This window comes from Amia ocellicauda, chromosome 10 (genome assembly GCF_036373705.1).
Source record: "Amia ocellicauda isolate fAmiCal2 chromosome 10, fAmiCal2.hap1, whole genome shotgun sequence".
NCBI classification, from domain to species: Eukaryota; Metazoa; Chordata; class Actinopteri; order Amiiformes; family Amiidae; genus Amia; species Amia ocellicauda.
In genome coordinates this window covers 13,055,146-13,067,789 of record NC_089859.1, presented here as the reverse complement: position 1 = coordinate 13,067,789, position 12,644 = coordinate 13,055,146, and the positions used below count along the sequence as shown (strand labels likewise).

Genomic DNA, 12,644 nt, shown 5'->3' with positions numbered 1-12,644 from the left:
TGTGCTGAAATTATTCATATGTCTGCGCCTAGTGGTAACAAAAGACAGATAAAAACAAGTAAAAACCTCTCTTAAGTTTGTATAAATCCAACTTTACTGAACTCAGATTTGCTAGAAAACTAGGACAAACTGCTTTATTTTCTTTGTGTGTTTCATAAATTCACATTCACATGCAAAAGATAGGCGGGGGGGGGAGGGTCCAAACAGCAAATGCATAATATCACACATATCACACTTTTTACACTTTTTTTTTATTATATACCGGGTGTAAAAACAATTAAATTAAAAATGTACTAAATTAAAGTTTGATTACACACTTTGATCACATGATTGATTCCTATCTAATGAAGATGGTGGGGGGGGGTGGAGGTTGTTGACGGCAGTTTTATTAGCAAGAGATTGCTAGATTCTGCACGAAGAGGTAGGATGTGCTAATTAGCTCTCACAGCATGCAGCTCCAATACCACAGTGATCACAGTGGGGAATGAATATGGAACAAGCTTTCTGATGCACTGGAGTGTAGAGTTTGGCAGGCATACACAGATCTCCCCTCTTGTGACCAGCACCAGTTTTTTTTTTCTAAGTATTTTTTTATGAGACCACTTATACATATTACTTTCCTTCGTTTTCTATAGAAAGGTGCGCTGGGCTCAATTTGAGTATTTGTGGGTCATCATAAACCCAGACATGTATTGTTTGTGTGATCTTTTTTTTTTTTTGTAATCGTTTAGATGCAATCATACTGTGTTTCCAACTCCACATCTACATAGACCAATTGCTGTATACTAATCTATAGTTTTGATATTATTGTTGATCATCATGGCAGACCAACATACATTGTATGAGCAGGCCTCATTTCCACCCTCAGAAGCTTGTTGTTGTTGTTGAAGTGCTTCAAAATAGTTAGATGTTTTTAATTTGTTGTATTCTTGTGAAGGCTGTGACCTTGCTGACTAGATCAGTAATTAGATGTATTACTTCAGTGTTGTTGCCAGTCAGTCTCTGAAATTTTTTTTTTGGAGGTGGGCAGTGATGACTTTTCTGATCTCTTTTCCTTGTAAACTCCTATAATTTAAAACATGTTCACATATACCACATCGTTCTGGGGATTTAATGTTTCATTAGGGGAAAGTTGATGTGATTTTGATCCTGAAACATAAACCTAAATGATGTGGTTGTATATAAAACCACATATAAAAGAAAACATTGTTTTAATGCACAAACTTCAACAACTGGCCTTACTGGCAATATGTTTTGTAATCATCTTGTATTCCTGTTTTAAAGCTATAAGCAATACAAGCGACTTAACAGGTTTAATTCCATTGTTTAGAGTCCAGGTTAGGCCCCATGGGTCAAGCAGTACTGAATGAAACTTCATACCATAGTTTTGCTTGATTGTACTTAATACACATATTACCAATCTTTATATTCTACATGAACTCAGATGTAGAGAGGTTAATAACAATATACTTAATACACAATATATATTTATCTCTTCGAAGAGACTTATGTCAGCATATATCCAGATTGCGTATGTTCTGCATAAACCTGAGTGCTAAAGCAGCTGTGTTATTTTGATTATTCTGAAAATTATAATTGCAAAACACTCCCTGAAAGACCTGTGACCTTTTTTCTCCATTGTAAAACACCTTTCCATCTGATTGTCATTTAAATAATATAGAATTAGAAAAGCTGCAGCTTTATGTGCTATATTTAATTTTACCCAGAGCGCACTGAACATTTACTGACTGTAATTTCCATCAATGACAATTTGGAGACCTCATACTGTCCCCATTTCTTCCTTAAATGATTTTATCAATACGTTTTACATTATGCATAATTAATGTTTAAACTAAAGGGCACAAAGTGAACAACTAAAACAACTTGCACTATCCATACATGAACAGTCAATTACTCTCGAACATCACACATATTTATTGTTTATAATGTTTTCACCTTAATTCCAATAAGTGGGGAATATAGATGTGTTGCAGAATTCTTCCTTCCCTGTTGCATTCAGGGAAAACAAGATATTTAAAATGAATGCATCCTAAATTAATATATCAGACCAGACACACACACTTCTCAGCTGTACTGGTAAAAGCAGGACACATTGGACTGCTATTGTACCTCTGAGACAGCTTGTCCATTTTTGCCTATAGTGTGTTTTTTAAGAGGAGTCTGTTTAACACAAATATTCTGTGCTCTCCCCATATGTATGGAAATAACTTTTTGCCAACTTAATTTAACTTGTGAATCCTGAGCCAAACATAACCAATAACAGTGACCCGTACTGCAGTCATTATCTACTTCTAGCTCAAATGGTATGCTACATATTAAGCATTCACTTTTGTGACAATTAGGAGGTTTTTGATTAGTGCAAGAAACCAGGCAGTGATAACTGATATTTTAATATTTCAAGATCACTTGCAGACCGACAAAGCTCTTGTAGTTTCAAGGTGCTTACCACCTTTGATACAGTATGTCAGGATTCAGCAAGTGCATGGTTATTAATAAACTTTAATAACCTAGGCTATAAATAAATAATAAGGTACCTGATTTAATTTTGTCTGAGATGATGATGAGCTCGAAAATGCAGTTTAATTAGACCAGTAATAAATATGCAGCAGTAGGCACTGAATAAATAGTGTTTGCTGATGTGAGGAAGTGTTCCTGATAACCCATATGTGGGACTTTTAAGAGCTGCTCTCCCAGCTTAAATACAGCGCTTGATTATCAAGTAGTGGGGTTCCAAACAAAACTAGCATTATGCATATCACCATGTGTTCCTTCAACTGTTAGACCCATGTGCCTGTCACTCTTCTCACTGTTCACATCGTGATAAGTTTTTCAACTTAAAAGTTACAAGTCCAATGCAATTACTTTAAAGATGTCACCTTGCGTTCGTGCAGGGGGATCGCCCCAAGGCTGCTGTCTGTCTGACGTCTCCCAGTTGCTGGAGAAATGCCAGGCACAGAAGCCTCCATCGCGGCACAGACTGGAGAAGGGCAAATCTCTAGCAGCTGTGAGTGACGTTCGACAGGCAGCAGCCTCGAGGACACACCCCAGCAAGCCGAGATGGTGCAATTGATATCATTAGACTTTTAATGTATACGTTTAGAGACAAGTCAGGATGTGAATAATGGAAACAAGGATTACGGTGCAATTGTTCAATGGTGTGTTTTGCTCTGAAACTTGTGCTATTTAAGTCACTGCTATGTGCTTCTGCCACCTCAAATGAGAAATAAACTGTATTCGTAGCTGTCTTTTGGTAAAATTTGCAGGGTACCAATCAGTTGTATAGGTTTCATCCTTTACTTTACCCCTTCCCCCTCTGCTTTTCACATCTGGATTTTCCATTCTCAAATTAGTAGAGGTTGTTAATTAGTAATATGGAACATCCGCATCATCTTTACATATAGCAACTGAAGATGACTTGTGTTTGAAATGGGGAAAAGGAAAAAATCTGATTCGATCCCCAGTATTGAAACTCGTACTAAAGAAAACTACAAACGACCATTCTTAAAACTTGGAAAGCAGCATACATTTACTGTGATGGTCCTCCTCATTCTGCTTCAGATCTTTAGTTGTAAAAGGTTATAACTGTGTGTGTTTTTATAAATATAACAAATATATAATTCTACGAACAGAAGACGGCAGTAGTTGCTGCTGTGCCAAAAACAGAAGCACTGTTTTCCATGATTATAGCAGACGTTCATCTTCTGCATGTGCAGTGTTTTATAGCACTTTACAATAATACATTAACAGATTTTGTTTAGTTTTCTTTGTCAGCACAAAGTACAGTCATTGCTTTTTATGAAGTAGGAGAAACAAGATGACAAATTAAAGCTCAAAGCTTCTATTTTTAGGGTAAACACCAGCGACAGTGTGCTGTAATGTATTTTTAGACAACACGAGGGGAACGTAGTGTTTTAGAATGCTGTTAAAAGCTCTATTAAAAGCAAGTTTGTGTAGAACAGAATTGAAAGGAACACTTTCATATTATTTAATGAATATTTTTATAAAATTGTGATATAGCCCTTGCAAAGCCCATTTTTTTCATGACAGCTTTCGAAATTAGAGGAGGCAGGCATGCGCTAAACCTGCCTAGGTAGTCAGCACAGACCTAATGTCTTTATGGTAATCGCAAAGCCTTTAAAATACATTATCTTTACGCCTGTTCTATTACTGTGCTGCATGTTATTGAGGAAAGCAATGATTTGTAAACACCCCATGGCAGAGCGAGTGCAGGACTTAATTTTGTTTAAATAAAGAGAATAACATTAGGATTCGTGTGCTGTGTCGACAGGCAAGCAGCACGGCTTGTTTTGATATATGCACTGGAGCGTTCATGATTCCTTCCATATTAACTGTTCTGCGGATTTTCTATTGAGATATAGAAGGAAACAATAGTCGATATGTCGCAGAAGATGATTTACCAAGGTGCCGAGTTGAAATTTTACAATATCGACCTGGGTAGTGGGGGATCCTGCTAGTCAGAAGACAGAATCTGCAAAATATGGGAACACAAAGAGTGATGGTTATGCTTCATCTCCTTGTTCACAGAAAACTGTCCTCTTTAGACCTCAAACAGAAAAAAAGCTTGCAAAGCTTTGTTGAATGACCAGTTTTAGCTATCTAGATGAAAAGAGCATTCCAGAAAAAAAAAAAAAAAAACAGCTGATATTTATTGTTTTTTCTGTGTGTGTTTTTTTTTGTAGTTGTTTTCTGTTGGGATAATTTTTTTTAATACTGGAAGAAGTCGTTTGTAAGGGTTTGTCATTTCAGAGATTGCAGCTGAAATGTGTCCCTCAGCTTCATGTCATTTATAGCCAATTTCTCTGAGAGAAATTGGAGGCAATTTATATAATGGATGCTCAAACACAGCACCGTTTAAAAATAAAAATGCTCTATAGGAAACACTCCTGTAATAATTCACTGATGATTCTCTGTTCCATTTATTAGAATTCCTAGGACTAAGAAGATCACATTTAAAGCGTGTGGTATAATAATAACACTCATAGATAAACTGATAAATAGCACAATACAGGTAATAAAGCAATTCCTGAATTTACTTCTTTAATGGATTAATCAATTCCATCTTTTTAAGTTACGGTTTGCACAGCAATTTATTCTACCTGAAAACAATCACTGTTTAATCCTGAGCAGATTCCCTTACTTTGAAAGGGGTACAGCTGCCTCTTCAGGCTAAAAGCTTTATTGATCATTGGGTCCCTTGAATCAGTAATCATTTGCTGCCTTTTATTTAGATAAATATATCACCTTTGTTTACATATCGTAATGATAAACTATCCTTTCACCTTGAACATAATTTGAAGTAATCATAAATCTTTACAATAGCACCCTGCTTAATATGGGGTGGAGGACTGACTATCAACAAGAAATATTCATTTGTGGGGGTGTATCATTTAAAAATGCTACTTCATGCTTTGCTGTCAGGCAGCTGTGCAATAACTATAGTTGTTGGTTTATTAAAGACCCAATCGGTTAATGAACCAATTCATAATGCTATTAGTGATCCTGCAGAAACACATTAATATGCATGCAGTTATTAATCTTGACGCATAATTGTATGTTACTCTAATGATTATAACACTTTGAATCACCAAGTTATTTCATTTCTTCTTTTTAAAGTGGAAGCATCAGATCTGAATGTGCTGCTTTTCAGTTGTTTGGTAACTGAATTGTATGCAATCATACGACTAACAAGGTAATAGAGAGGAGCCGACTGAACAGAGCTTAATCAAACTGCTCACTGCTTTCCAGTGCAATCATGCCCTGATTACAGCAGGGGTTTCAATGTTGCTCACAATTTACCATATTTCACACAACCGATATCATTTCTGCCTCGTGCATTATGTTCAAATCGCAAAATATGTTTAACCCTGACGATTACTTTGAACCATGTCAGGTTGCCGGGCGGAGGAAAAAACAAAGAATAGACAGAAAAGGCCTGCATTGATTCTGTTCTGTGCTACCGTGTTCCAGAAATGGTAACAGGTATATGTGCACTAGGGTAAAGAAGCCACTAGTTTACTAGTATTGAGGATTTGATCAAAGAATTAGCACCTGAATGAAGCTGAATTTCTCTCTCTCTGACATCTCCGAAGTGTGCAGTCAGTATGAAACTTTAACATGCCGTGAAATTGTTAGGACTTCAGTCCTTTGACACCAACCGTAGATGGGAAACCCATATTGAAATAAACGCAGTTTGTGTTTGTGCTCACATAATACCACATCTATTTGCAGTTTGCTTAATAAAGCATTTCTGCATGTTGAGCAATCTTGTCTCCAGTAAAATAATCCTGTTGGCAGTGGGACGTTGCCATACTGCACACAGAATAGTTGCGGTCATTACACTTGCAAAAAGGTTAATAACAAGACTGCTGCATGTGTTTACAGCTTTATGGGTGCCGTGTACATTCCAAAGATATGCAGTGTGCCGTGGAGCTGAGCTGAGGGATGTGGAAGTCGTCTTATTTCTCAAACCAGCCATCCTGAAGTTAAGACTTGACAGCAGGCAATCTGTTTCAGCCAGAGAGGCAGATAAGGTTACTCAGCCCCACTGCCCTCCTTAATGCAACCCTGAAGCCTTTCTAGCATTAGCTGCTCCTGCTGTCCTGTTGACTCCGCTTTCCTCTGCGTTTCTCTGTCAAGCGGAAGCACAGATTGTAAAAACGGAGAGGCATTGCCCCTTTCACAGCCCCTGTTTTGTTGGGAGAGGGGCCCTGATACAGAACAGTGTATTAGGTGCACATAAGAGGATTAGATTTTACCCACAGGTGTGTCAAGGAACTCTATAAAGTAAGACAGTCCCCACATTTTTATGTCAACCCACTTTAACCTGGAAGCACTACATCTGGGAGTGAGTTGTCATTGACCAATCAACATTGTCTTTGCCCTTATTTAGTTCCCATCAGCAGTGTAAATGTCTGCATTATATTGAATGTTACAGTGATGCAGCATTCTTTACAGTTATCCTAACTCCTCGTAATAGTTGGTACATAAAATAGTTAAAAGGAATTTATCCGGAGATAGAATAGAATTCATTGATTTGGTCACACAGCACAGACATTGTTTGTCTTTTTCAATCTTAACTTAGACCCATCCACAAATTACAAAGTTTATAATTGATTGATTGATTTATAAATAGTAGAAAGTGGCATTAACAATACATTAAACCACGATAGGTTACAGATTTGTACATATTTGTGGGTAGGTTTTAATTTGGTCTAACTCTTAGTCAAACTGTACTGTAGGTTTAAGAAATAGGTTTAATGTGCAGTAAAAAGAAAATATTCCAATCTTGCAGTGCCACCTTGGACCTGTTCTACTGAGGTAACTGAAACTTATGGGGAAATCATATATAATAGTATGCAATCATGTAGGGAGGGACTGCTTTAAATCTGATATATAAATCTGATATACAAATCTGAATTGCACATATGCACTGCTTCTCTGCTGATGATATTCTTAGAATTATTGATATACCTATTTATAAGTCTCTCTCTCTCAAACACCTTGAAGCATAATGTCAATATATTAGTGTAAGATATGATGAACAGATGTTGCACAGTATGGAATATATTTTTTCCCTCATTTCATATATATTTAGTAATATATAAACATATACACATTAATACAGTACTAGCGTGGGATGGTTTGTTTTTCTTGCTGTAGATTTTCTGATGCATGATTGAAAAAAGTCAGCTGTTAGTTGGTAGACTAGTTGGTGAGCAAAATGAAAAGAATCTCAGCCCAGAGACTATTTCTTATGCAGCTACTGTTACTGCTGCTACATAAATGACATTTTTTATTTTAAACTGGAGACCCACACTTAATAGAGCCCCGGACCTATCACAGTTTGATTGATATACAAGGCAAGGTGGGATAATGTTCGTGCCTCTGACAAAAGCGTATTTCCCAAATGCATTCATTCTTAAAAAAAAATGGAAAAAAGTGGAAAGAAGAAAAAGTATACTGCAGAGAGCATCTCGTGAGGGAATGTATAAATGGATGAATGCATCAATGAACCAATCACTTGAATCAGTGTAACTTTTAAGAGAGGGAAGAAAGGATTTGGTTCCCACATATTATTTTGCCACGGACTTCTCATTGAAAGGTCATAAAGAATCACAGGGCTCTATGGTTTTTTGCCTAATGCATAGTCAGAGATGCAGCAAGGATTAAACTGTGCTAGCCAAAGAAGGCTCTTGTTTTCCCCCAGGCACTGGTGCTTTATTTCCTACACTGCCTGTGTAATTGGGATGTCAGGAAATAATATTATTTGTGTGTAGTAATGATAATGATGAACAATGAAGTGGTATCTGGGCTTGTGTGGCTGAGGTTTTGCTGACTGTTATGTCCTATTATTGCTGTTCATGACATAGAGCTTAATTCAGTATTTTCCGATTTGTTTTTTGTTTTGTTTTTTACTATAGTTTGTTAATGTCCTTTATGCTGTAAATCAGTGTTCTGTATTACATGAGTCAGCCAATGTATCTTTGAAGCACTTGCAGAGCCTTCTGTTATTGTAAACAATGGGGTGTTTTTAATTTTTTTTTAACAGCAGTTGTAGAAATAGATTCCTCAAAATGTTGTTTAGGTATTCCTGATGCCTGACAGATACTTGCTAATACCTTGACTCATGCAGATAAATGCTTATCTGGTCCTGTCAAAATACCTTATTGCTTTCTGTTACTTCTTCTGACCTGCAGTGATACGCTACTGGGGTGAGTCTCATTCATTAGCGTGAAGCAAATGGGCCATTTTCAAGTCAGGGAACACTGTATTAAAAAAATATTCAAAGCATGCTTGAGGGGGTTTAATAAATGTAGAACCATATACAGATGCACTGCATTCCTAAATACCAGATACAGAACTATGATTTCGATAATACCTTATCTGTTGCAAAATGTTTTCTTTCATTCCATTACTTATTTGACAGGGTGAAGAATAACATTATTTTGAGGGACATGTTCTGTTTGGAGCTGTTCTACAGTAATAATAATATGTACCAGTTAAATACTGTTTTAAAAAACACTGATGCAGTCTAAGGGAAACCCTAAACCATACACTATTAGAGTATATCATTAGATTACCTTGCCTTTATTGAAACTTACTGTTGTAATCTATTTTTTTTTTATTCACGTGTGCCTGAATTTTGAAGCAGACACCCTTACACAGGCACGTTATATTTAAAAAATCTAATATAAAATCAATTAAAATATCTTACCAGAATTACACAATTCTGCATATCAGGACTACTATATGTTTCTCACTGAAAGTGAGTTTTGTTTTAAGGGTCTATAGGGGTGGTTGGGAGGAAGTGATTGATGTGTCTTATAAGAAAAAGAGAGAAACCCTGCGCTTAAAAATAGGAAAAGAGTAAATTCAATTATGGTGTGTAGACCAATGATAGTAACATTCATTTCTTGATCCACACTCAAGAAATAACTTATCAAAACGTATACATTTTAATAGTTCGTAAATACTCTGGTCATTAGCAACAAGTAACAAGTAACACACATGTTCATCATAGACATAAGAAAAGCATCTGTAAATATTATAAAACACGTGGAATTAATTAATCACAATTAATACAGTAACTATTCAGCCATAATCAATTAAGGTCATGATAGACAATTTGCATTAAATCAAACATAGTATTTAAGAGATAATTGTTCATCAATGAGAGAGACTAAAGTTTTACAACCATGATCAATTATATACAAAATAGCAAGAGGAAAACAAAACTGACGTCACAAAGGACTAATCTGTATTCCATACTGAACAACAACACTTAACACAGCAAAACGTCACATATAATACAAAATAATATTATAGGCACTGATGAAGCCTACAGGCTAAACATGTTACTTGTTACTTGTTTGCTAATGATCTCAATATTTATGAACTATTAAAATGCACAACTTTTCATAAATTATTTCTTGAGTGTGGACCTTTCTCGTCGATTGAAGCCCTGATATAGACCATGCTTATCTTGTGTTCGATTGAATGCTTCCTGCTGTCTGTACTCATTGCTAGTCTGTCTCTCTTTCCTTCAGCTTAGAGACACAAAGTCCACTGACCAAAAGACAACACTACTGCACTTCCTTGTAGAAAAGTTTGAGGAGAAGTTCACTGAGATCCTGAAGTTCCCAGATGAACTTGAACATGTGGAGAGTGCCAGTAAAGGTGAGTGAGTTCATTTCCTCCTATTAGCTGTGTTTGGTTTTAATAATGTTGAAATGTTCTCTGTTTCTTGTTTTTTGAATTGCTGAACATTATTTTTCCAAAACTCTGTACCGCACTTTGCCTTTTTCTGGCTGTGTTCAGGTAAAGTGAATTCTCTCTATTGCACCATGGTGATATTCCCCTGTATAAAGTTTTCTATAGCTGCAAGGGTTAGACAGCTGCGTTCATGCTTTATTGCTGTCATAAAGATGTAACTATCTTTTTAATGTTATTAGTAAAAAAAAAAGAAACATCAAAACATCAAATACAATAATGAGTGTTTCTGCCTTTTTTCTCATTTACTGGACTTAAAAATTACATAAATAATAATAATAAAAAATCTATCTATCTATATATATATATATATATATATATATATATGGGATATATATATATATATATATGGGATATATATACAGTATATATATATATATCTGATGGGGTCACCACCAGTCACTGTCAGACTTAATATTAATATTCACCCTTACAACAAATAAACCCATAATGCTCTGCAACTACGCTTTTTGTGTTATTTGGTCTTCTAAACTTAGTCACACTTTAATAATGTTTTACTGAAAGCAAGAGGATATCATTCTGTAAGGTAATTATTTTTAAAACAATAAGAATGTGTATAGTAAGTACAGTATAGTAAATCATAAGAAGTTCTAACTTATTTCATTTGAATGGGCACCTTTCTGTACCCAGCATAGCCTTCCTATTGCGCTCGTACAGTCACCACTTAGAATACTTGCTGGGTTGTCTTTTCTAAAAGCTTTTCCACTTCAGCCACTCATTCAGACAGATCATTTTTAATTTGAGCTCTCTTTAGCCTCAGTGTTATTTTTTGAGGAATTAACTCTGTGTAAGTGCTGATTAACACTGGCACTGTTGAGCCCTAATGGAAAGAAGTTGTTAAGTGTAAACGATAATAGCTGTTTCCTGACAAGTTAAATAATCACATTTTAGTGCAATATCTCCTCCTATGGCTACTTCAAAGTTGAGAAAAAATAAGTTTATAGTATTGTATTTCGGCAAGATGATTAACGATGAAAGTGCTACCAATTAACTTAATTAAGGATTCAGTTGTTTTATGTATTACTATTTTTTCTCAGACGTAAGTTTATATGCTCATAATAAAAGGTGCCTGTGTTAAATATTCTATATAAAATTCATCGTGAAGTTGGACAATTCAGATTGTCAGAATAGTTTCTTGTTTCTCGTGAAGCATTCCTGAAACAATGTGTACAGTGAAAAGACAGGAACTCTCATCTTGATACTAACATGACTTTGAATAGGTTTCTTTCTATTTTAAAAGAGACCCACTGACTTGTTAAAGAGACTTATCTGAGAAATGTACATACGCAAACTTATTTTAATCTTTACTTTTCGCTGAGGTGAAATCATTCATCCTATCTTCAGGCTCCACAGTTTGTCTTCAGTGACCTTGGAATTTTTACCTTTTGCTTCTCTTTTATTTCGTCCGCCTGGAAGCTTCTCTGGTTTACAAGACATGTTTGATAAATCCTTTATTGGTTTTCTCCTGTGGCTAGCACTTAAACTTGCAGCTTTGAGGATTTTTACAGCTTGATTTAAACCCTCCAGTGTTTTATAGGTCGGCTCAGGGGATTAGACCAAACAGGGTTAGGGAACTTTAATTAAAACTGTTGCATTTGATGGAATAAAACTTATTAATGGCAAAGAATCCACTTTTAATCCCTACATTTTCGTTTTTATATAAATCTTGGATCATGTCCTGCTTCTAGAAGATGTGATATTCCCAATGATCATATCTTTCGTTGGTTTTAATGGACAATGGGAAAGTCATAATGGTTCACTGGGGACTCTTATCTATGCTGAGATGGCCACAGAAAAAGGCCTAATGAGGCATAAGGGGAGAGCAATACATACAAGGCAAGATGGGTGTCCCACTTTAGAAATGTGACCCACTTAATTGCTCCAAAATGCAGGCCTGTATCGGTTGACATGAGTGGTGATTCACTGTCCCAGTGGTGTAATTACAGGTAGGCCTGGTATTTTTATGCAAGGGAAGTCTATTGGATTGGTACATGATGGAAATATGTTCATAGTCATAGATGAAACCCCCTTTACACCATTGTTATGTACACTAATGGCTAGCTATTGTGTACATTTTCAGAATAAGACGGCTTATATCAGTACACAACAGGATGCTACCCTCTGCCTTGGTCTAACTCCTCTAGTGATGTCTCTGTTCTACTGTACTGTATACTAATCAATATATATTTGTATATACATTCTTGATTTGCCAATTATTTAAATTAATTGTCTTCAAATATAGTGTACCCATCTGTCACAGTTACAGTGTGGTTTTGTTCATCACTTTAGGCAACATGTTGGTCATCTGTATC

At 35.8% G+C, this 12,644-nt stretch overlaps 1 protein-coding gene across 6 annotated transcripts in view; it reads left to right on the top strand.

Moving 5' to 3' along the window:
• Positions 1-12,644, top strand: part of diaph2 (diaphanous-related formin 2) — a 501,500-nt gene that overhangs the window by 321,830 nt on the left and 167,026 nt on the right. For all 6 annotated transcript variants that reach the window (XM_066715009.1, XM_066715013.1, XM_066715012.1 and 3 more), the window contains one exon: positions 10,089-10,218. In XM_066715009.1, coding sequence (XP_066571106.1) covers positions 10,089-10,218 — 130 coding nt within the window. The remainder of the gene's footprint in view (positions 1-10,088; positions 10,219-12,644) is intronic.